The sequence below is a fragment of the Emys orbicularis genome, chromosome 3, assembly GCF_028017835.1.
Source record: "Emys orbicularis isolate rEmyOrb1 chromosome 3, rEmyOrb1.hap1, whole genome shotgun sequence".
Lineage (NCBI taxonomy): Eukaryota > Metazoa > Chordata > Testudines > Emydidae > Emys > Emys orbicularis.
Genome location: NC_088685.1, coordinates 167,449,628 through 167,476,720, shown reverse-complemented (window position 1 = coordinate 167,476,720; position 27,093 = coordinate 167,449,628). Strand labels below are relative to the sequence as shown.

At 38.0% G+C, this 27,093-nt stretch overlaps 1 protein-coding gene across 1 annotated transcript in view; it reads left to right on the top strand.

Annotated features, from left to right (window-relative positions):
* The window catches only part of SPATA17 (spermatogenesis associated 17), a 179,317-nt gene that overhangs the window by 75,236 nt on the left and 76,988 nt on the right, over nucleotides 1-27,093 (top strand). The window contains 1 exon segment of the mRNA XM_065401691.1: nucleotides 8,709-8,832. Coding sequence (XP_065257763.1) covers nucleotides 8,709-8,832 — 124 coding nt within the window.

Sequence of the window (27,093 nt, the reverse complement as noted above, 5' to 3'; positions counted from 1 at the left end):
AATATTCAAATACTCTCCAATCAGTGTGAATCAGCACACTCATCAAAGCCATTCCAAACCAATCTGGGATTTGGTGCTGGGACTGAATTCTTCCCAAAAAACCAGCAGTGGGACACAGAAGCACCAGTGCAGCCCTTGCAGAGCTTCTACTATGGTTCATGGGCTGTAGTAGTGCTTCTGCCCACTGTATCCTCCTACACACAAGGAAAATTGGCCCAACCAAGTACTGCTTTGTGTACTGCTGCAGAGCATTTTTGTGTGGCGTACTGGGGATGTGAATTTCCTCTTAATGATCTGGCCCCCTGTACAGGAGACCCTGGGTGGTTCCAATGCTTTTTGGATCTTGTCCACCCAGGTAAGTGGACTGGATTTGTACCACTTTGTTTATTGAACTATGTACAGTGCAAAATCCCCTCAATGATTTTCAGACAAAACAATGATGCTTATCACATTACAAAGGTAATTATGCACAAATACATAGTTGAAATGAACATAGAACAGTATTTGAATGGTTGGTTGATTAGAGATTGTATGCCATATGAGCATATTATATAAGACTGCACATTATTGTTCCATTAGTTAGGAAGGTTCTAGGCAGGAGAGGCCATAGACACAATACAAATAGAGCAGGGGTAGGCAACCTATGGCATGCGTGCCGAAAGCGGCACGCGAGCTGATTTTCAGTGGCACTCACACTGCCTGGGTCCTGGTCACTGGTCCGGGGAGCTCTGCATTTTAATTTAATTTTAAATCATAGAATCATAGAATATCAGGGTTGGAAGGGACCTCAGGAGGTCATCTAGTCCAACCCCCTGCTCAAAGCAGGATCAATGAAGAAATGAAGCTTCTTAAACATTTTAAAAACCTTATTTACTTTACATACAATAGTTTAGTTATATATTATAGACTTATAGAAAGAGACCTTCTAAAAACGTTAAAATGTGTTACTGTCACGCAAAACCTTAAATTAGAGTGAATAAATGAAGACTCGGCACACCACTTCTGAAAGGTTGCCGACCCCTGAAATAGAGTATCTTTCTAAGTGCCACATACAAGGCAGATAGTTTCAGAATAGTATTGGGCCACAATAACTCACCAGCAAGACAGTTTCCAAACTCCTCCACCTCTTGAGGATCTGTCCCTCCTCAAAAAGATGTCCCTCTTTCTGCTTACTCAGCTGTGGCAGGCAGGCACCTTTCTTTCCCAAACATACTCAAGAATCCACTGTGCTATTGCATGACATCATCTCTCAGGCATCAGTAGCTGGTCAAAACAGGCTGGGGGACATTTCAGTATTAACAGTACATAATGGATGCACTGAACAGAAATAAGCAACAGACGAAGTGGGCATTCACCCATGAAAGCTTATGCTCCAATACATCTGTTAGTCTTAAAGGTGCCACAGGACTCTCTGTTGCTTTTTACAGATCCAGACTAACACGGCTACCCCTCTGATACTGAACAGAAATAGAGACTCCTATAAGGCCGAGAATGGAATGGTGACTAGATGTCACATATCTAACATATAAGGTAATGTATGTCTTCTGTTATAAATACATCTGTGTACAGAGCACCATAATCTATGCTTTACACATTCTTCCTCCAAGGCTAGACATATGCGTGTGTTTAATCTTTACTGAATATTTTTGGTAAAGTCGAACCATTTTTAATACAGGAGGTCAGCTTCTGCTCTCAGATACACCAGTACAATCCCATTAAATCAATAGATATATACTGGTGTAGCTAAGAAATTGCATTTAGAGTTCCATATTCTTTGTTTGAGGGGGAAGGATGATGTATAAAGTTGGGAAGGTAAAATTGATTTAGGCTGGCTTCTCTTATGCTAAGGTTACCTACTGCCTATGTTGCAGGAATTTTATGATTTGAGGGCTAAGCTATTTCAAATCACAATAACTTTGTGCTCCTTCTGGGTACTCTAGGCAAATTATACTGCATATTGATTTCCCAAATGCCCTTTACTTTAATTAATACTATGATTTTATGGTCATCTGGTCACAAGATCACAAAATTCCTGTTAAAATGCAAACAAAATGCAATATTTTGATAAAGTTCAATAAATGTAGGTCAGTATAAATCTGTGAAATGATGCTGTTCTATGCAGCACCATTAAAATCTGTATATTGCTGAAATCATCATGTAAAGATCTTTCCAAAAGTGCCAGGAACAATATTCTATATGTATTTTTAACCTTTATACAGACAGCAGGAGCACGGTAATCCAAATCTGCATCTCATAGCCAACACCACTGCATGTTTCATAATGAAACATCAGAATAATAGTAAGTTATGTTGGCATATGAACAGCTTTTATTTTAAAACCTAATGTGAAATAATAAATAATATACAAGTCACCAGCTACCTCACAGATTTGTTAGGCACAATCTTATCTGAATCACGATGAAAAGTATCTCTGAGCACATCAGCTCGTAAACATGGGCACATTTTGGATGTCATTAAACAGTCCCCACTACAGTGGTACCAAGCAAATGTACTTCTTTCCCAAACGATCATCAATGTTCCTTTGCTTATTCAGTCTTTTGCAGATCATTTTGCACACAGCATCCACCAAAAGTGCACATATTTTTCTTGACATAGGAATTTCACAAAACAGATGACCAGTTTTTGAAAAATATTCCAAAAATTAATATAAAACAATTTTTGCATGTGCAGAATTCCTATTTTCTGTCACCACAAAGCTTGATGAAAACACAGACGGTTATGCTCTAGCTTGACAGAGGTGCTTAATGACTTCTTTGTTTCGGTTTTCACCAAGAAGGTTGGTGGCAATTGGACATCTAACATAGTGAATGCCAGTGAAAATGAGGTAGGATCAGAGTCTAAAATAGGGAAAGAACAAGTCAAAAATTACGTAGACAAGTTAGATGTCTTCAATCACCAGGGCCTGGTGAAATGCATCCTAGAATACTAAAGGAGCTGACTGAGGAGATATCTGAGCCATTAGCAATTATCTTTGAAAAGTCATGGAAGACGGGAGACATTCCAGAAGACTGGAAAAGGGCAAATATAATGCCCATCTATAAAAAGGGAAATAAGGACGACACGGGGAATTACAGACCAGTCACCTTAATTTCTCTACTTAGAAAGATAATGGAGCAAATAATTAAGAAATCAATTTGCAAACACCTAGAAGATAACGAGATGACAAGTAACAGTCAGCATGGATTTGTCAAGAACAGATCATGTCAAACCAACCCGATAGCTTTCTTTGACAGGGTAACAAGCTTTGTGGATGGGGGAAGCAGTAGATGTGGTATATCTTGACTTTAGTAAGGCTTTTAATACTGTCTCGCGTGACCTCATAAACAAACGAGGGAAATACAACCTAGATGGAGCTATTATAAGGTGGGTGCATAACTAGTTGGAAAATTGTTCCCAGAGAGTAGTTATTAGTGGGTCACAGTCATGCTGGAAGTGCATAACGAGTGGGGCCCGGAAGGGATCAATGATTTAGATAATGGGATAGAGAGTACGCTTATAAAGTGTGTGGATGATACCAAGCTGGGAGGGGTTGCAAGTGGTTTGGAGGGTAGGATTAAAATTCAAAATGATCTGGACAAACTGGAGAAGTGGTCTGAAGTAAATAGGATGAAATTCAATATGAGGCTAGGTCTACACTGCAGCGGGGGTCCGACCTAAGATACGCAACTTCAGCTACGTGAATACCGTAGCTGAAGTTGCGTATTTTAGGTCGGCTTACCTGGCGGTGAGGACGCGGGAAAGTCGACCGCTGCCGCCGACTCCGCTGCCGCCTCTTGCTGAGGTGGATTTCCGGAGTCGACGGCAGAGCGATCAGGGATCGATTTTACCGCGTCTTCACTAGACGCGGTAAGTCGATCCCCGATAGACCGATTGCTACCCGCCGGATCGGCGGGTAGTGAAGACAAAGCCAGAACTAATGCAAAGTACTCCATTTAGGAAGGAACAATCAGTTGCACACATACAAAATGGGAAATGACTGCCTAGGAAGGAGTACTGCAGAAAGGGATCTGGGGGTCATTGTGGATCACAAGCTAAATATGAGTCAAAAGTGTAACACGGTTGCAAAAAAAAGCAAACATCATTCTGGGATGTATTAGCAGGAGTGTTGTAAGCAAGACACGAGAAGTAATTCTTCCGCTCTACTCCGCACTGATTAGGCCTCAACTGGAGTATTGTGTCCAGTTCTGGGCGCCACATTTCAGGAAGGATGTGGACAAATTGGAGAGAGTCCAGAGAAGAGCAACAAAAATGATTAAAGGTCTAGAAAACATGACCTATGAGGGAAGATTGAAAAAATTGGGTTTGTTTAGTCTGGAGAAGAGAAGACTGAGAGGGGACATGATAACAGTTTTCAAGTACATAAAAGGTTGTTACAAGGAGGAGGGAAAAAAATTGTTCTTCCTAATCTCTGAGGATAGGCCGAGAAGCAATGGGCTTAAATTGCAACAAGGGTGGTTTAGGTTGGATATTAGGAAAAACTTCCTAACTGTCAGAGTGGTTAAGCACTGGAATAAATTGCCTAGGGAGGTTGTGGAATCTCCATCATTGGGGATTTTTAAGAGCAGGTTAGACAAACACCTGTCAGGGCTGGTCTAGATAATACTTAGTCCTGCCATGAGTGCAGGGGACTGGACTAGATGACCTCTCGAGGTCCCTTCCAGTCCTATGATTCTCTGATTCTATTTGGCCATATTCAATTCCCTTTCCACACATGGAGCACCCACAGGAGTCAATGGAAGTTTTGACCTGAAGCGGAGGTTATAATACTGATCACTGTGAATGAAGAGGTTGGGGTTGAGGGGGTAACACAGTATATGAAGTGTTTACATCCTTGATTGCGTGAGGCATTCACAGAGAAAGGATTACTTATTAGTACTTGTTGAATGTACTGTTTGTAAAGAAAAATAGAGACAGTTGGGAGGAAGGGCCTGATTCAAAGTCCATCAAAGTCATTGGGAGTCTTTCCATTGACATCAGAGAGTTTTGGATTATTTTATTTTTTTGTATGCAAGCATATATTCATGTGGTTGTAGATCTCAGTGTTATTGGTAGATGTATGATGTCTTAAGGCAATGTCTGTAGTATGTACTTTACATATATGCTGGTCTCATCACTCTCTTTACATACTGGCCAACTGTCCCATTGCACAAACCATAGTCTCAGAGCCTAAATATTATACTGTGAATTATATAAAGTCATATTTAATGTCTTTTTCATTTAATTCCTTGGGTCTGATCTCACTACCATTGATATCGATGGGACTAAGATCAAATCTTTAAAGTGTGGTAGAAAGAACATGTGGGGATTTCAGGGTGTAAATCATTTTAGAATAAATCTAAATTGGTATCATTTTGCTAAGCAGTCTATACGTATAGTAATGTTTAGACTAGTATATACTTTACATTTTGTGATGACTTCAAGGACAGAGGCCTCAGAGGTAATTACTTTATTATAATATTGTTGACATATATAAAGTAATGTAAACATTACACACACAATATTACTGAAACAGAAAATGTTAGCAAAATATGTAGGCTGTTGAAAATATATTAAAATCTATTGAAAATTCTATAGTTATTTAAAAGAATTTACATTCATGAGTGGTTTCGTGTAGAACATTAATGAAAAAATGTGTGGCTATTTGTAAGGAATTGTGATGATCTTAGGATAGTACTTTCTAATAAAATTATATATTGCCTTGAACTTCATTTCAGCAAATGATCTAAACTTTTTTTGACTTGAACAAATTATGGTAATGAATAATTCATTCTAAATCATGTAGAATTTAACTGATGACATGGGACAAATATTTTACCCTTCATTATCATTAAATCTGTAATAAAATGCATATAGATATAGATATAGATATCTTTCTTTGGAGATTTTCACCAGTTTTCTCTTGAACAATATAACTTCTTATTCATTGTTGGGTAAAAGTGGATAAAAATAGGAAGAAGTTATGATCATATACTTATAGGCAGTTTACCAGCTATTACAATGGTACTCAGGCTGAATGGAAGAATCTAATGAAAAAGAATGAGATGCAGTATTAAATATGTAAAATATAGAATATGTGCACAAATATTTAAATATAAAGTTGCCTAAAATAAAAAAGTAAACTTGATAACACATGCACTTTTATTTATTTTTTATTTATGGTTAATATAGAACAAAGAGTTTCCTTGTAAAAATACTTATTTACCCACATATAACTGCTCTGAAGTCTGTACCTTAAGGACAAAGAAAGGTCGCCAATCTCTCCAACTCCTAGTTCTTTGTCAAAAATGGACACAGTTAATGAGGTTTGTTTGGTACAGCACAAATTCTCAGACACAGATAGAGATCCTTTCAATGGAAACAAATTTGTTTGGCTTTAGCAGGTTACTTAGCGATTAATAATAGCCTTGAGATGCAGGTCAGAAAGGTCATTGTACCCGCTTGCCAACACAATCTAAAATGTGCAGCTAGTCCAGGTCTGCAGGCTGCGAGGCCCCAAAATGCTATGCATAAAGTAAAAGAGGCTATTTTCCAACTTCTTTTTTCATATTAATAAGCAATTTTCAAGAGAAGGGTGGCAAAATGGGGGCCATGCTACTCTAAGTAATTCATTTATTTTGCAATTTAATCTTATGTTGGAAAAAAATTACACTGCTGCAAAAGCATAGCGTGGTGATTTTTAAACGTCAGTATGTTTCATAAGTAACCTTGTATGAAATATTGTATTAGCAGCCTTTAACAGTAAACTGCAACAAAAAATATTTGCAGAGATTAAAACAGACCTATACATCTTTCCCTACCTTTAATGTATTTCCTTTTCATTCTATTTTTGTCTTGCACATTTGAAGAAAAAACATGCATGATTTACTTAACATTTTACTCATTTTACCAGGTGTTGTGGATTAATATTTTGGTAAAGAAAAGTTGAAAGACTCTAGCATGAATCAAATATAAAAATGATACAGTTTTAATATGTATTTTCTTTAAGAATTTATTTTAACTGCATTCATATATTTATAAGGCATTTATTACCATTTCACATGTTTTTGTGGATTAAATTAACATTATGATAATTATAACAGCTAGTATTACAAAACTGGAGCCCAATCCTGCAAACACTGACTGAGGTAACTTGACTTGCCTGTAGGATTACTCACATCAGTAAAGTTACATATTTTAAAGTTACATACACATGCTTAAATATTTGCCTGATTTGATCCTTGTTCTCCAGGGGCCAAATCCTGCTCTCATTGATGTCAATGGGAGTGTTACCATTGACTTCTGTGGGAGAAGTATCAGATCCCAGATATCTTTTTGCTGTGTTATTTACTATCCAGACATATGAACTGTGCATTTGTCTTCACTTTTTATTTTATGTAACATATTCTGAAAAAAGGCCAGAATGTACTCACCTAATCACTGAACAAAGCTGGTGTCTTTCACACACAGGTTAATTTGAACTAGCTGTTTCTCAAGCTAACCTCTTTTAACTGGGTCAAAATAATTCAATACACATGCACTGTGAACTATAACACTGAATTATGCTTAGTATAGGACATTAATTTACTCTACAATTTTGCATAATTTGGAGCCAGACTGGTCCTCTTGCAGAAAATCCATGTGAAGAAGCCATTGATGAGAAAATCTCTGCAAATTTTACCTCAGATTGTTCTACTGGAAATATGGGCTTGCCGCTCCCCTGCAAAGCAGACAGTGGGATCAGCCTCTTGCTACCTGTGGATCTTCCAAGAACTACTGGAGGCACAGGAACATTTGCTCAGCAGACCTTGTGTCCCTCCACACTGGCTCCAGGAACCCCAGCCCCACAACCTGTTTTCCCGGCAGTGACTTTGCTGTGGACTCCTCATGACTGTGGCTGCTTGTCAGAAAGGCTCCACGCTGAGGAGGGAGATGTCCAAGAAAGTTAATATTGCATGTGTCTTTCCCAAGGACTTCACATGTATTTAATGAGGGAAAGGTGTATGCCCCTAGACCCCGCTCACCTGCCTGCATCCCATGCCCCAACCCTTCTCCATGCACAGATCCTCAACCCTGCAGAGGGCTCAGTGATCCAGCAATGAGAGGGATATCAAATAGTCAAGCTTACCCTTCCTCCTTCTAACCCTTCTGCTCACACAAGGGCAGAAGGGGTAGAGGGTCTGTCACAGGGTCATGATCTATCACTCTGTCACAAGGTACTAGCTGAAATATAAACTATCAGTTTACAATGCTGATGTCCATTTGAAAGAAGTTATTACATTAAAATAAATTCTATTTATAGAAACTCAATGTAAAATGATTTTTGATCAAACAGTGCACAGAATATCTATTACTTCTGTTTTATCAAAATATTTAAATAATACCATCAAAATCTTCCTCAAAATAAAAGCTAAAGAATATAAATGAATGAATTATGAATAAATACGGTATACTGTACAATACACATAGAATGTAGATTTAACCACTTTAATGGTACCAAATGTTAGTTACATCCATATAGAATCCATCTGCTATACTGCAGAATGTACCAAGTAGATTTTAACATTCCACTGATTTCCATTGATTGTTAATGGATGAGGGCAGCACGTTGAATGCCATGGAAAACCAGCTGTGAAAGAATTAAAAAAAAAAAAATGTTAGCATCTTTTTTCACCTCTGGACTGTAAATAACAAAGAGTTGTTTTGATGCAGGAAAGAACTAGAGGAGTTTGCAGAGATGAAGGAGAAAGAAAAGGAGAAAAAAGACCTAGAAAGGGAAGAAAAGAAAAAGGATCACCAAGCCCGAAAGATGCATTACCTCCTCAGCACAGAGCAGGTTGGTATACCTGTCCCTGACAGCTCATGCAAACCACTTGGGCCCCCAGCCTGACAGAGATAAACTAGCAGGCTGAATGGGACATGACTTGTTGAAAAGATATCACAAAGACACTACTTTGAGTTCAATTTAGTGCTTTTCTATAGGTGAGAGCAGGTACCATGACTATTCTGTGACAGCAGCTTCACAGAGGCAGTAACAGCACTGCTGGCAGAAAGAGTCCAAGTCAGCAGTTTGATCTGCCACTGTGATAACACAACACGAAGGGCATAACCTCGCTTTAAAAACTCATTTTGACTGGCTTATTGTTGTGTGGTTGCACTTGTCAAGAACTAACAAGTTATTAAGCTGAGGAGAGGTTTCATTTTTTCTTTTTTAATTGAGCTAATGATTGGATTGATACTGTGCTCTTCTGCTGTGTTTTAAAATACATTGTAAATGTAGGGTTTCAGCTAAAGCTTTTCACAGAACTGCCTGGATCAGCACATTTACCTTGATTATTTTCACATAGGTATGCATCTGGAATTTTGAATATTTACTGATTAATTTGTTTGCACTGCTAAAAGTTCTAGACTTTTCAAGTCTTCCTATACAATGTGGTTGGAAGGAAGTCAAATTTGTTAGTAATTAATAGAGCTGATCTTATATGGTAAAACAGGATTTAAGAACAATTGTTCAAATTTTGAAGGGCTGTTCTATTTTGACTATGTTTGTGTTCCTTGCTAGTCCCTATTTGTGAACATTTGTGCAAATTTATTTTTCTTTCCATGATTGTTTGGTGAATATTTGTTCTTCACATGAATACCTGTCTTTACATGTGAAATTTCAGGCATGAACAAAACATTGGTTATTCATTATTTCCTATTTGTTGTTTGCTACTCATTGTTAGTTATTTGTTACAATAAAAATTATCAGTCATCCGGTCAGGGAGCAGGAACAATACCATGTGACTCAGTGGCAGCAAGTTTAGCCTTTTTCAGTGTTTTTGAATCATTTATGATCGACCCATAGTTTGAAACTTGTTTGCATTAATTGTATGTCAGTTTTGAAAAGTGAATACATTAGTAAAAATGAGTAACTTTAATTGCAAAATTACTAAAATTCAAGGTCTGTTCAGAAGCAATTTGCAAACAGAGAAAAGGCCTAAGTTAGTAATTGAATATTATTCACCACAAATAATTTGGCCAGCTGTAGAAATAGTACGTTTTCCACATAGAATGTTCTTAAAGTCTTTACATTTTCTTGGACCATTATTTGGAAAAAATAACTTTTTTTATAATAATTCCAATATTAAGCAGATACATCAATCAAAAATATTAGAAATAAGGAAGCCTAACAAACCAAGTGTTAATGTGGATAAAATGTTCTAGACCTTTAGTATCTGAAAAATTAAACTATGGCATGTTCACCATTCTTTTAGATGGCTAGTGAGATGAACTGAATGACTTGTGGTCTAAAATATAATGAACTCATTTTGTTCCTGATAGTGTCACATTAGAAAACTGCATTTTCCTTTACAAGTGGGGACTTTTACACCCCAAGATTCATCTATAAGGGATGGCAGGCAACGTTTGTACCTCAGTCTTCAAGTTAAGGTTTTCCTGGTGGAGGGCAGCAGTAAGCATAGTGGTCTTATGGATTTGGGTTTCTGATTTAGCAAAAACAAAGCTTGACAGACAAGGCTTTGCAGAACTAAAAACACTCTGGTTTTGCTCACTGCCAGGGTGACCCTGAAGCCACAAAATTTGCCACAGAAGTCACAGTTAGGTACTGAATTGTGATCCAGGAGCTGAGCTATCATTTTTTTATTTTATAAAATAAATCCCCTCTATTAAGAAAAAATACCCTAATAAGAAAAAATAAGTTAAATTCCTGTACATTACTGGCACTCATTTAAATTGCTGTATCTGCACTTTGCCTCTTTATGCAGCAAGATGGTTTGATATAATGAATGAGTTTAGCAAAAGTATTGAAATATGATTTTGGAGTTTTTTTCTTAGTTCCTTTCTATATTGATTTGCTTCTTTGTGACAGATAGTAAAATAATATAATGTTAAAGGTTATCGATATTAAATATCAGTATTTTCTGCTGTTGCTATTTCCATCACCTATTCCATAAACATTTTACCATAGCTGAATGAGAAATAAAATTTCAAGCAAAATACTGACATAACATTATTTTAGGATATTTTATAATTCAGGAAGTCCCAAATGTTGCTAAAGATTAACATCTGTAGACTAAAAATAGGCTATCATAGATCTGAAGAAGTCAGTCTTCCACAGACTATTCAGAATTGTAGCTTTAGATGCTTGTGGGGCTAATGCTTGAGATATCATGTTGATGTCTTTTCCTTATGTTCTGCAGCACAAACATTAAAATTGACTGCCATTCTGACTGCAACAATTTGAATACTAGAGCGCCTCAGTGCTTACAAGTTCAACAGTTACATTTTTACAAAGGCTACAAATTAATGTAGTATTTAATATAGTGTAACACTTTGTCTAACCTGTGTCATGCTTACAATAAATAAAACATGGATCAATAAACTCAGTGATAGCTTTTAACAGAGTATATATATAAAAAAATTATACCCTATTATAGTACATTTTAAAATTACCATTTTACTATATTTGTTGGTAAATATTGAACTCAATTTATTCATAAGAATTTGCAATAATATAGAAATTTATTGTTGATGTTTGTACATATGCACTATATTTAGACAAACATTTTAATACAGATACATGATTACTTCAGCTATATATCAGTGCTTGAATTAACAGACCTTATGAATTTATTAATTTAAAAATAAGAGTATCTCCTGGACATCTACATTTCAGAAAGAAATCTAAACATTTGAGCATATTTGCATAATCAATATTTACTAGCAGTAATAGCGTTAATTTGTTGTCACACACTTAATCAGCATTATTCCTTGAAAATTGTTTGTTATGCATCCCACTAACTTCAAAACATAAATAAATTTTACAGGTTTAGAAAATAAACACATCTATTTTTTGTCTCTGTGTAGCTGGTGTTGTTCATGCACCACAAATACAGCCCAAACTTTGTAGCTATAAGAGGAGGTTTGAAAATAGAAAGTGATTTTTCATTTGAATAAAACTAAGTTAGTTGGAAAATAATGCCTGGAGAAATAAATTATGAACTCTAAAATTCTATGCTTATGAAATACTGAGCTTTTAATCAACTTGCTTTATGTATCAATAGCTTCAATAACTAGACAAGTAACAACTAACATATATGAGCTTCCTTTGTTTGAAGAAAATTTCTCCTACATGATTCCCATAATTATGAAGAAACCTGCTACAGACTCCATGCCCTTGTTATCAAGTAATAAATTATGTTGTCTGCTCCACCTACTGGTTGCTTTTTGCAAGAGATTCCATTGTGGAATATAGAAAGAAATATCTTGAAAAGGTGTCAACACTGTTATCTAAATTCTATTAGAAAAACTGAACTCCTCTCTTTTGGATTTTAATAAGCTTATATGTATTTATGCTCAACAATATTTTCCTTATCTGCTTTTAAATGAACAATATAAGTACTGTGTTTTATGATGAACGAGATACCTTAAAAATGCAAGGAGCTAAAAATTGCATGACAGGGTTAGCAAAAATTCTGCCTTTGTTCAGATTATTTCTTTGAATACAAATGTTGGGAGCACATTATAGAGTAAAAAAAGTCCCACAGGTCTATTTTATATTTTTATTTTATTATTTCTCTTTTTACATTTATAAATCAAATCATGAACAGTTTCTTAAGCTAAGTTTGCTATCAGTCCACAATTGCAGTGTTCAAATTGGTACTATTGTGTTAATGGATCCCTTTTAAATATAATTAATATTTTAAAAATAAGATTTTTTAATTTAATGTTTCTATTATGAATATGTACAATATATCTGCTTTTCTCTCTTTGTATTAGTGAACTCAGACATAAGTGTGCAGGTTTTACCTGGTCTCCTCTAAGTACATATTAGCAAGTAAATGTGGCAAACGGATTAAGAGGCCAATTTTCCAAAGTGCTGAGAAACTGTAGCTGCCTTTGAAATCAATGGAAGGTGAAGGAGCTCAGCACCTTAAAGGAATTGTCCAGTACTTCACAGGATTGGGTTTGAAAAGGCCATGCTTGATGGGACAAGGGACTGCATGTCTCAGTCACTGCATGATTCTAACAGCTCATATTCCCAGATGTACTTGGGCACACAACACAATAGCAGTGAAAGTCAGACTTTTCTTGTAGGTGTATGATAGACAAAATCCAGGGCTCTAGCAGCTTTGGAGACACTCTGTATGTCAAAGGCTGAAGTAACCTCTACTATTATAATTGTCTGTGTCATTGGAAGAAGGAATAGCGAATCAGTGGAACAGTATTGACTCACCCCTGACCCGCTTTTCCTCCACACTACTATGCAAGGTGATGGGAAATGTGTATTTTTCCCCCATTCTCCTTCTGCTCCTAAACAGTGGAACTGATTTTGCTCAATTTTTCACTACCAATTCATCTTTGGATAGAGACCAAGTATGGAAAATTGCAGCCCAAACTATGAAAGTTTTCCTTCATGGCATTACTTCCACAGAGGCATAATGTGGGAGTTGTAAGCCTGGCAACACAGCCACAGGACCTCTTTGAGCATTACTGGCCATCTGGGGTGCCCCAAGCTCATAATCTCACACTGAAGGACTCAGATCCATCTTTGGTTCCAAGCCCAGTCCGTTCTCCTCTGGGATCCACCAAGCTGGGATCGGCTAGACTGATATTGTCAACCTTCCATGGGATCCTCTATTTATCCAAGAGCAGAAACACATGCAAACATGTGAGACCCTCTGTTCTCAGAAAAGTTGGCTCATTCAGTTCTGCCGGTGTTCTTCGTAGTGCTCCTGATTCAGGTACAGGATCTTCTGTTTGGCCATTTCTCTGCCTGGCTGGAAAACTTACCAAGGCAGTTTCATTCTCTGGGTATTGTGCCCTTTTGATTTTTTGTCCCTGTAGTCTTCCACCTCCTTCTTCTGTAACATCAAGAGAAGAGGGGTCCTCAGTAAGAGGGGGGCTGGTAAGAGACCTGTGTCTTCATTGCTGACAAGCCCTAGGTTTGCACCTCCTATAAAGATCAAGAAGACTGATTCTCCTAGTTCTGCAGTTTTACAGGATGTGACATCCATCACTTTGTCAGAGGAGGATACAGTTGAGAAGTCATCTGAAATGCCCTATTGTTCCCCATCTGCTGAGGAGGCTGTGCTGACTGCCTCTTCCTCTCCTCTCAGTGACACTTAGGGTTCCAAGGCTCAGTTTGTAGGGTATCAGTTTCTCTTGACATTCCTTTGGAAGTTCCAAAGCAGAGAATCCTCATAAGCTCCTTGATAACAGAGCTTCAAGAGAAGAACAAGGTAGGTTTCCCTATTAAAGACTGCTTGTTAGAGTCTGCAAAGGAAGTGTAGAATCATTCTGCTTCAACTGTCTCTGCCTCAGAGAAGCTCAACTCTTTCTATTAAATACTGAGAGAATAATTGTAATTATTTTTTCTACCTTTTACCTTGGCATTTTAATGATCTCAGCAGTGGTTGGAAAGTCTAATTTGGGAAAGGTGTCTTCCTTTCCTGGGAAAAAGGAATGTAAACACTTTGAGCTTTTTGGAAGGAAGGCCCACTTCTTGGCAGCCTTGACTTTATGTGCTTCTAATTACTAAGTGGTGAGGCAAGGTATAATTTTTTTTTTATGGTCCAAGATGTCTTCAGCACTTTCCTGAGGACAGAAACAGAAATTTTTGGAGCTCTTTTAAGAAGGTCAAGAAGTGTCAAAGAATACTGTTAAGGCTTTTTTTTTTTTAAATCTCTGATATAGCTTCTAAATCTCTAGCTACAGCTTCTCACTTATAGGAAGACTCCTACCGTCAGAATTCAGATTGTTCTGCTGAAATGCAAGGCCAAGGTCACTGTCATGCAGTTTGAAGGTTCTGACCTGATCAACTTAAAAACTGGTGAGCCTCTGTTATTCAGGAGATCAGTTTAGGTGATTACATGGTCCCTTCTTATTTTAAAATCTATAAAAATCTATGAAGTTTTGTTGGGAAACCACCAATAACAAAACAAAGTTGCTACTTTTTGGACTGGCAGTAGTCCCTATGATTTTCAACCAGTGTTTAGCTGTGATGCAGTCCAGCTACTGTGTCAGGGACTTACTATGCTTAAGCAACTGGCTCTCAAGAGGCCAGTCTTATATCGGGGTCATTCATGCCCTGCAGGAGATTTTCATAGCTTGAGAGTAAACACTGACAAATCTATACTGACCAAGGTCCTTATGTTCATAGTAACTACTCTGGGCTTGAAGAGGTTTTGTGTCTGCCTTCCTTAAGACAGATTCTTTAGTCCATGAACTTAGCCAGGCCCACACTGGAAGGCCTGGTAAGATTCTATGTTTGGATATAAGGCCTAATTTCCAGCTATACCTTTGTCAATTCACTTTCAAGGCTATGGATGCACTGCTTGCAAGGTTGGTTGAGTCTGCTATACAGACCTATAACTCACTTTCTGAATAAGGTAAAGGTGTAGCTCTTTTGCTGCAAGTTGAGGGTTCCATAGACTTTTATATCAGTGTTGTCTTTTTTTCTTTATTATTGTTATTGCAGAAATCATAATTGAGCCACTGATTTGCAGCATTCAGTGACTCACTCACATATATTATTATCTACTGATTTATCATGTTTGTCAATTCATGCAGAAAAAAAAAGAATACCTTCAGGTCTCTTTTCAGTTCTGCTTTGTCTGAAAGAGTGTTGAAGATTAATTTACCACAAGTCAAATAACAACTGAGTACATTGTTTATTTTTTCAATTGCATTTGTTCCTATAAGCAGAGACCATAACAAAAAGGAATGGTACTGAGGGACTGATTATCCTCTCATTTACACCAGTGTAAATCAGAAGCTAAGTCCACTGAAGTCAGTGAAGTTACATCAGGATAAAACTGTATAAATAATTTCCTTACCAAAGCCTAATAATGAATATTCAAAAGGCACACCTGATTAATCTAGTGCTGTCCTGTAAGCACTTGAAAAACAATTGGTCTGAAGTGACACTGTTTGACACCCACTCTGTCTTTGGACACCTGGCAGTTTTATTCTTATAAAGGTGAGGACTCAGTAGATAAAGCACTGGCCTCTGATCTTTGGATCCATCGTTTAAGAGGCAAGGCTGCAGGTTTGGTCATTTGATCTTGGTCCCAAATGAACAGTCCACATCACAAAATGATCATACATAATTTGTTACTATTGGCAGTCTATGTTCAGGAAAGGCCAAGGACTGAGCTTGAAGAATGAATTAGCTCTTACCTTTTACATTTTATTTCCTCCCTCTTTACCATTATACCTATTATTATCCTATCTCCAAAACATTCCTGGGCTGAAATTATCATTCACCCTAGGTACTCATATTTCCTGGAGATAAAAAAAATGTAACCACTTTAGTTCAAAAGTAGAAGCACCCCCAATCACCTGTCTGTGGGTGTTTTATACACACTCCTCACCTACGTGTCACCAAGTCAGATGTCTCGCATGACTTTCCAAAGCTTGTACCATTACAAATTCCATTTAAATTAAAAAGGGAGTGTGAGCTTTCCTAGCTCTCCAACAGACTTTCAGTTACATTTTAATAGTATTAGTAAGTAATGTACTTTTCTCTTTTCTTTATAGTTCTATATTCTGTTTTCATAAATGATTATTTTCAAAGGATTCTCAGTCTACATTAAGCTTGTCTTGCAGTACTTGCCAAATATATGTTTGATCAGCAAGTCTCATTGGTCTTGCTGTGCCACATCAAAGTTATCTTTGGCATATACATTCACTTGCATACGGTGGTCTAGAGACTATGCCAGCCTCTGCACAGGGCTGCAAGATAGAAGGGTCACAAGATCTTGTTCACCCACCCTTTGTGCCCCATGGGCGGGGGGCAGGCATAATTACAGTCTTTGTGCTCTCCTAAGGCCAGGTCTACACCCAGCCGCTAGTTCGGTGGCTGGGAATCGAAGTTCTGGGTTCGATTTATCGCGTCTGGTCTGGACGCGATAAATCGATCCCGGAAGCGCTCGCCGTCGACTGCGGTACTCCAGCTCGGCGAGAGGAGTACCGCGGAGTCGACGGGGAGCCTGCCTGCCGCGTGTGGACCGCGTCTGAACCGCGGTAAGTTCGAACTAAGGTATGTCGACTTCAGCTACGTTATTCACGTAGCTGAAGTTGCGTACCTTAGTTCGCATTTGGGGGTTAGTGTAGACCAGGCCTAAGAAAGACAGTTCTTGGCTAAAAGCAACAGAGGGTCCTGTGGCACCTTTAAGACTAACAGAAGTATTGGGAGCATAAGCTTTCGTGGGTAAGAACCTCACTTCTTCAGATGCAAGTAATGGAAATCTCCAGAGGCAGGTATAAATCAGTATGGAGATAACGAGGTTAGTTCAATCAGGGAGGGTGAGGTGCTCTGCTAGCAGTTGAGGTGTGAACACCAAGGGAGGAGAAACTGCTTCTGTAGTTGGATAGCCATTCACAGTCTTTGTTTAATCCTGATCTGATGGTGTCAAATTTGCAAATGAACTGGAGCTCAGCAGTTTCTCTTTGGAGTCTGGTCCTGAAGTTTTTTTGCTGTAAGATGGCTACCTTTACATCTGCTATTGTGTGGCCAGGGAGGTTGAAGTGTTCTCCTACAGGTTTTTGTATATTGCCATTCCTGATATCTGACTTGTGTCCATTTATCCTCTTGCGTAGTGACTGTCCAGTTTGGCCAATGTACATAGCAGAGGGGCATTGCTGGCATATGATGGCATATATAACATTGGTGGACGTGCAGGTGAATGAGCCGGTGATGTTGTAGCTGATCTGGTTAGGTCCTGTGATGGTGTTGCTGGTGTAGATATGTGGGCAGAGTTGGCATCGAGGTTTGTTGCATGGGTTGGTTCCTGAGTTAGAGTTGTTATGGTGCGGTGCATGGTTGCTGGTGAGAATATGCTTAAGGTTGGCGGGTTGTCTGTGGGCAAGGACTGGCCTGCCTCCCAAGGTCTGTGAAAGTGAGGGATCATTGTCCAGGATGGGTTGTAGATCACTGATGATGCGTTGGAGAGGTTTAAGCTTAGGACTGTAGGTGATGGCCAGTGGAGTTCTGTTGGTTTCTTTTTGGGGCCTGTCTTGTAGCAGGAGGCTTCTGGGTACACGTCTGGCTCTGTTGATTTGTTTCTTTATTTCCTTGTGTGGGTATCGTAGTTTTGAGAATGCTTGGTGAAGATCTTGTAGGTGTTGGTCTCTGTCTGAGGGGTTGGAGCAGATGCGATTGTACCTCAGTGCTTGGCTGTAGACGATGGATCGTGTGGTGTGTCTGGGGTGGAAGCTGGAGGCATGAAGGTAGGCGTAGCGGTCGGTGGGTTTTCAGTATAGGGTGGTGTTAAATCCTACTGTCTGTATTTAATAAAATCACTTTTTATTTAGTAATTTACTCAGAGTATGTATTAATACCTGGGGGAGCAAACAACTGTGCATATCTCTCTATCAGTGTTATAGAGGGCGAACAATTTATGAGTTTGCCCAGCATAAGCTTTATGCAGGGGAAAACGGATTTATTTGGGTTTAGACCCCATTGGGAGTTGAGCATCTGAGTGCTAAAGACAAGCACACTACTGTAAGCTGTTTTCAGGTAAACTTGCAGCTTTGGGGCAAGTGATTCAGACCCTGGATCTGTGTTACAGCAGACTGGAGTGTCTCGCTCAGCAAGACAGGGTGCTGGAGTCCTGAGCTGGCAGGGAAAACAGGAGCAGAGGTAGTCTGGTTCTTGGCTAGTGCTGCTGCCTGTGCCAATTAACCCAAAGGGAGTGGGATGAGGTGGGAATGGCCCAGCTGCTGGGCTCATGCTGTACCCTCTAAAAATATAATGCAGTAACAGGGATCCCTGTGACCTCTGGGAGACATTGTTCCTGGACAAGAAACAATAGCTCCTGGAGCTCCTGCTAGGCACATAATTGCTAGGCACTTCACTGCTACTAGGCATACAAAGCAGGGCCATGCGTTCAAAGAATAGTTGAGACCTGTTTTTTTTAAAATCACTCTTTAAAAATTCCTGCTACCTAAAGGTCCTTTTTCTGCATCAAAATTGTATAATCTGTGGTTTGTTTTCTCCAGGCAATGCACCAGTTGCTCCAGTCCTGTGGGTAGCATTAGTGGCAGAGTTTAAGCAATAGGCTGAGTGATCTATGAAATGTGTACATAGCAAAGATCTGTGAAAAAGTTCTCTTCTGTGTATTACTGTCATTTGTGCCAGCAAGAGGCTGGGATTATTCCACTGGTGGGTAATTGAACATAGGGAAAAAACAACAAGGAGTCCTTGTGGCACCATAGAGACTAACAAATTTATTTGGGCATAAGCTTTTGTGGGCCATAACCCACTTCATCATGCATCTGATGAAGTGGGTTATAGCCCACAAAAGCTTATGCCCAAATAAATCGGTTAGTTTCTAAGGTGCCACAAGGACTCCTCGTTGTTTTTGCTGATACAGACTAACACGGCTACCCCTCTGAAACCTGAACAGAGGGAGTTATAAGTTGAATGTCGACTTTCAGCTTGGTGCTGTGCAAACACAGAAGACAGAGTCCATGCCCCAAGGAATTTACAATCTAGAACAGTTATAGAGTAAACTGTTGAGATACAGAGCACTACATTTATCCCTGATGCAACGCAACTGAAGTCAATCTAATTATTATAGGGTTAAATTTGGCCAATATACATTAGTGCATTTGGTGCTAATATGAGCTTGAGGTGATGCAGGAATCTTGCAGAGGTAATTTTTGAAAATATACTATGAGAATAAGTATATTGTAAGGAGGAGAGAAAGGTCATTTGGTGTACAAGAAGAGGGAGACTACGGATGGGATGGAAGAAGGCATGAAGATGAAGTACCATACATTTCTCAACAGCAACCTTCTGGCTGATTAAGAAGTGGCATTGATGGTATCCCAGCTTTAATGAAACTTCAAGATGAGTGATGTATACACTGATTCTTTGGTTTCCCAGCTCTTGGGCAGGCAAATACAGTTAAGGTAATGTTCCCTCAGTTAACTTAACAGAGTTTGCTCCCTATTAGATTCTGTCACTTGGAATCTGGTAAATACTGCTAAATTGACAGGTATTACCTGTCCAAGAATGAGCATGATCAGTGCTGCTCTGACCCTTAATAACGTCTCTCCTCTACTTTTCTCCCCATCATGTTTTCTCCCTCTTCTCTAGTTCCTCTTTTTCTCCCATATGCCTATTTTAATTGCCACTGAAGCCTGGAGCCATCCCTCAACATTTTCCTCTTTGTTGTGGCTTTACCCTTTTCCTGCTTCTTTTCTATTCCTTCCTTTGTCACACAGCTCCATCCTCTCTTCTTTCTTCTCTTCCACACAGCATTATGTCCATTCATGAAAATCTTAGCTCACTGTTTACTGGTCCCATTGTAACCAGTGAGGTAACTCAGCTATTCACACTATCCCCGTGCAGTTTATTTGCATTGTGAAATCGTGCTGGCTTAACTAAAATGAATTATCAAATGAACCAGTCAGAATGTGTTATTGCAGGGAAGAGAGCGTCACATGCAGACACAAAGAAACAGACAGACATAAAGAGACACTGAAGGTTAGTGGAACACTAGTTTACTTAATCACATGTACATGTTCTTGGGGAAATAAAAGTATTTCTTTGTTTAGCAGCGGTTTCTTATGTTGTCACAAAATCCCATGTAATTGTCCAGATCTGTCCTGTAAAGAAGAGCTTCTATCCACTCTCATATTCACCTGAATAACCTATAGCACTTACCATATTCTAACAGGATATCATTGGATAATTAGAGGGATTTTTTTTTCAATCCTTTGGGAGAAATGGTGTGACCAAGCCATAGGCTAATTGCCTTTTATGACAGGTTGTTTTTGTCTTTATGGAAGGGATGATGTTAGTAAATAGTAAATGGAATTATAATTTGCAATTTACAAATGCAGAAACTGAAGCACAGGAGATTGTGGTGGAACAGGTTCTCACCCCAGTCAAGAAGGGGTTAAAGAGCTCCTCTTGGCACAATCAGCCCCGGCTCGGCCCACCTGTGATGCCTGTCAAACCTGGAGGATGGAAAAAACTCCCAAAAACGTATGGCTAGATGACCACTCTCTGCATTCTAAACTAGCAAACAGTGACACCTACAGTCAGAGAAGGATGTCTGTGACAAGAGAGGTGCTCAGTCTCACCCATTGGGGTGCCCTAGAGATACAACCTATGACAAGGAGTAAGAACAAAATTTTCAGAAATAAGTGACTTGTTTTTCAAAAATACAGAGAACCAACAACACCTGGTCAACGGGAGCTGTTGGGTGTTTGGCATTTTTTGAAAATCAGGCCATTATTTAGGCACCTAAATATGAATTTAGACACTTTTAAAAAATAATCTTCCCCTAAGATCAAATAGGAAGTCCATGAGAGAACCTGGAATGTTCTCCTGATTCCCAGCTCTGTTTCTTCACTGTGGGAACATTGTTTTATACACCACCACTCACACATCCAAGTTCTCATCCCTGATCTGGTTGTCAAGATGCTGCATTAGAATTAGAATAAACAGAATAAAGTGTCAGTCAGACACAGAATCCATGAAAGATTGATGATGTATTTATGGGATAGCCTTACTCCTTGCAGGAGATTGGGCTGTGGTGTCTTGGCTGGGTACCACAGCTGTTGTGTTCCCTATATTAGGCCCTCAAAGTAGTTTATTCCTGTTTTATCCTGGGGTCTAAATACTCCAGCAGCGGTTATTTATGTGAAGGGGCCTAAATATTCCACTGTGATTTTGTTGGCTGCAGTGGACCTCAATGTCTTGCAGGATTTGTGGTTAGTTTTGTATTCTATGGCAAAGACTATCAGCCGCCAATATTTCCTCACCCCGGCACTGTCTTTCCTTTAGAACATGATGGTGTCATTATTTTAGTATTAAACAAAAATCTTAGATTGGAGGGATTGAACTAAACCTTGCAATGTGAAGGCAGAATAACAATAATGAATGTTTCTATTTCTCTGTTTAAACAGAATATATATTATCTGGAGGACAGGTAATTAATCCCACTTGGGAGAAAATACTCTACTCATCACTCATTTATGACTTCTTCATTCTCTGAATAAATGGTTTATCACAAACACATCCAATATAGACTCTGTTATAGGTAATAGGCTGGATCCTCCAGTCCTTTGCAGACAAATCTCCTATTGAAATCAAGTGAGCTTTTGCATAGAGACTGCAGAATCATGCCCAATATATTAATTGGATACAGTTGACTAAATAGTCACCTTGCATATACTGGTACAACACTACTGGACTCAGTGGTGTGACACCTGTATAAAGAACTAATTCAGAACTGATTAAAGTCAGTGAACATTTTGTTATTGACCTCAGTGGTAGCAAAATCAGATACTAAATTAGGGATTTGGGGCTGGTTTGTAGCATTTTTCAAACTGAATACATTGGTTCTACATTTCTTCAAGTTTTATCTAACATATATTTTGTGTAATTAAAAAAATACAGATTATTCTTATTTGTGAGAAGACATCTTCTGAAATAGATTAAATTTCTTTGATGCTTCATATTTGACCTCACACACCTACTTGGTGCTATCATAGTTTTTATATAGAGTTTTGTAGAGGATTTTTCCAAATACATTTTGTGTTAAACATAATATCCTTTTATTTTATTTTCATTTTGTATGCAATAACTCCATAGTCTGTTGCAATCCAGTAATCTATACATTTGAAATCCTTTTTAAAAACAAAACAAAACATAAATGGCTCTGAAATCATTTCAACAAGGTTTTTCATTCTGAATCATTAATGTTTTAAAGTAGTTCTTCTACCTCCTAAAAGAAACTATATCTGGGGATTAACAAGATTGTTCACTGGAATTCATGTGGAAGCATAACTGCAGTAGCTGAGAAATGATCATGTTTCCTTTTAGTTCTCAGCAAGAGTAATTGAATGTTGAATATCTTACTAAACGCTGGACTGTGACAGTGTGTTAACACTCTGACTATCTCCTAACAGCAGGGCAATTATTTGCTGAGTGGGATTTTTATAAATCCCCTGGCAGTAGTATGTCCTGATAATTATGATGAAGTGCACTGGTCAGTGTTGATTCAGCAATCCCATCTCTAGCAAATATTTCATTCACAGCTCTCCTTCATGTTTTTACTTTTATGGCTTTAAAAATCTGTTCCCTCTTTTCTCAACTTGCTTAGTTTTTAAAAATTAAAATGGAGCACAAACGTCTTTTCAAGTTAACACCCTATCTTGTTGGGTTGCTCTCTCAGTCCCTCAAAACAACTACAGTTCATAACATATATACTGTATATTGAGGAAAGAGTCTTCTGACTCCTGGTTAAATGAGCACTATGAGAAAGTAAAACTTTATTTTAAGCCCTTATCCTGGCAATCAGTCAGCCAGACATACTGCCTTGAAGTTATTTTTTTCAGAAATAAATGATTGTTAAAAAGCGACATTTACATTTATGATGGTTATATATGAGATAATTATTTTAGCCTTCCAGCACTCATGTGGGAAAGTATTTAACACAGAACATTCCTTTGCTTGCAGCTTGCTTAAAATATATTGAGACATATGAAGTATTTTTAAGATATGAAGAAAAATTCGCTAAAGACTTCATGATTGCACTTTATCTGAAAACCAGCTCCACTCCTTTTTAATTTTACATATGTATGCACATTTACTGTTTACCAGTTACATCTACAAGCATGTGTTTTGTTGTTTAAAACTACATGGTGTCTATTTTAGTGTCTAAAAGACAAGAAATTAGTCAACTAAAGACATCCCTATATTCCTAACTAAAAATACCAAAACCACCCTCTTCCCTATATCATCCCGTTCACTAGTCCTCACTGAGCAACCACACAATCATCTTCCCTCTCATGCCTTCCCCATCCCTTGTTACATTGTCTAATTTCACTTGAAAGATCCTAGAGGCAGAGATCATGTCATCTCTTTATTCTGGGATGTACCTAGTAAACCTGCGGGTACAGATGGAAACTCTAAATAATAAACATAATGAAATTAAAAGTTAGAAAAGATGGCCTTGGATGCTCCACAGCCCAGCCCAAACTCAGTGACAAAAATGATACTGAATAGAAAAAAATTCAGTTATGGTGTGCATTAAATTAATGAGTTTGCATTTTTATCATATCTTTGTTTCTTTCTCCATGTACCATTCTTAATTATGAAGATAAAAATGCTTGGAAGAAAGCTAAATGATAGATTGTTAGAAATGCAAAATGATTCAAAATATTAATGTAATGCTAAGGATGACTGGGTAACAAATGGTACATTTGCTAGTATGCTTGACCTGGCACAATTAATATTCTAGGTCATGCTTGGGTTTCCATGATGGAGGGTCTGATGGGGAGAATTCCAGGGAAAAAATATATATCTATTGTATAACTCATTTCTCTCTTTCACCTCCCGCCCCCAAACGAGTTAGAATCATAGCCTTAAAAAAATCTGTGCTTTTCACACCTCATTTGCCATATTCACCACTGGGCCACCATTCAGCAGAAGGGCCTGATGCAAGGAGGTCAGTAAGAAGCTATTAGCAGAGTCCCCTCCTGAGATTTCTTTGGTCTTATTGAGTAGGAAGTTAGCATGACAGTACTGCAAATAACTCAGTTGTAGGTTTTTTAACAGTTAGCACAGATTTCCCCATAGTGTTTGTCACTTCAGAAAATTGTTCCTGAAAATGAAATCCCAGAAAGCCAGCATTGACAGAAGCCCTTCTCAGTTGTGAAGAACATGATACAGAAAAATGTGTCATGCTCCCCACAGGCTAGGTGTGATTTTTGTAACCTATAATAATATTTGGGGTGGGGTGGGGGAGGGAAATCACAGTCTACTTACAGAAATTGGCTAAAAAAGTAGGGGGGAAATTGGAATCAAGGTACTAGATAATTTCTTAAGACTGCTAATTTACTACCATTATCAATAAGCTTATGAAAAGCAACATTAACTATGATGATCTTATAGTTGAGAGAATATTATATTAAGGTCAGAAAAAAAGAGAATAAGATACGAATTCTAAAATACTGTATCAGGCTGCTTTAAGATAAAAGATGTGACTAAAAGTCAAAGGTTCCAAACGTGCAACTTCTTGCACTCATGAATACTGCTATTACCCAATAAAGTGAATAGGGATCCGTGGGTACAGAAGACAGCCTGTGTGCAAGAAGTTCTAGGAACAGAGCTTTGATTTGTTGAGATGTGTTAACTGTATCAGAACAATAGTTATAGATGGGCCAGAACTGGAACACTGAATCCAGCCTTTTTTCACAAATATTCCACAAGTTCAAGCCTGGATCTGAAATTTGCAGCTCAGGCCTACCTACATGATGGGCCTGAACAAGCTCATATTAAATCCAAACACTGCCACAAATTTGGGGTAAATTTTGTATTCCGCTTTTAATATAGATCTGAACTCTGCAGCTTTGGCTGATATGCTAGTAATTAATACATTTATCAGAACACTAGCATATATAAAATTAAACTTTAAAATAATTAATGATTACTTGAAAAAATGATAAAAATTGAAGTACATCTGGTAACGAACTTTGACTCGGATCCCACAGAGAAATCAAACTGTAGAGACCCTTGTATTTGTGCAGAGTCCCATTGCTTCACTACGACTGCATGCAGGCCAAATTCTTTTTCAGGACTGGGGCCATCATTTGCATGTCTTAATTAAACTGGTAGTTTGTAAAAGTGAACTATAAAAAAGCAGCCTTAAGTTATTATTTTAGCAATAATAATCTGAAATACATTAAACTATACTTTCCTATTCTGCCACTATAAAGTGCAAAATATCTGAATAAATAATAGTCCTGTAAAGCATATGCAGGAACTCTATACAGATTACAAAATGCAGTTTCAGAAAGCCATTATGCTTACAGAGGCATTTGCATTTTTCCATCTCGTCTATGTATACATGTAAATGTGAAATAGTTCAAATAACAGTGTCTAATGGGTAGATAACAGATAATGACTTAAAAGTTATTCCTGATTATAGTTCTTAAAAAAAAAAAGATAATTTATGATCATGTTAAAGCTGGTTGTATTTCCTATTTCTAATATAGGAGATCCAGGGCTAATTTTGGAAGAAAGCTAGCTTACACAAATTTAAATCATCTGCCTTTGGCTAAGCAATAGCAGCACCGCCATTCTTCCTGGTGACAAAATTAAATTTGTATCCAATATGGGTTATTAAGATTTTACAGAAATATATATATGTAGCAAAGTAAATTTGGAATATATATGACAGAATTAGATTCATATTTACAATTAAGCTTTTGTGAAATATAGTATGTATAATTAAAATAGGAATAAAGGTAACAAGCAACTCTTGAATCCAGAAGATTTTTATAACATGTTCATATGTTTTCCTGAAAAATTAAAAACTAAATTAAATAAATATATTTGCTGAGCAAGACCAGAAGTAAATCTCAAAAGCAAACTGGAAAAAAGATACATCTTAAGGAAAAACAACTGAGGAGAGTTGGCAGTTTTTCAAAGGGACACTATTAAGGGCCCAAAAGCAAGCTATTCCGCTGGTTAGGAAAGATAGAAAATGTGGCAAAAGACCGCCTTGGCTTAACCACGAGATCTTGCATGATCTAAAAAATAAAAAGGAGTCATATAAAAAATGGAAACTAGGACGGATTACAAAGGATGAATATAGGCAAACAACACAGGAAAGCAGGGGCAAGATTAGAAAGGCAAAGGCACAAAATGAGCTCAAACTAGCTACGGGAATAAAGGGAAACAAGACTTTTTATCAATACATTAGAAGCAAGAGGAAGACCAAAGACAGGGTAGACCCACTGCTCAGTGAAGAGGGAGAAACAGTAACAGGAAACTTGGAAATGGCAGAGATGCTTAATGACTTCTTTGTTTCGGTCTTCCCCGAGAAGTCTGAAGGAATGCCTAACATAGTGAATGCTAATGGAAAGGGGGTAGGTTTAGCAGATAAAATAAAAAAAGAACAAGTTAAAAATCACTTAGAAAAGTTAGATGCCTGCAAGTCACCAGGGCCTGATGAAATGCATCCTAGAATACTCAAGGAGCTAATAGAGGAGGTATCTGAGCCTCTAGCTATTATCTTTGGAAAATCATGGGAGACGGGAGAGATTCCAGAAGACTGGAAAAGGGCAA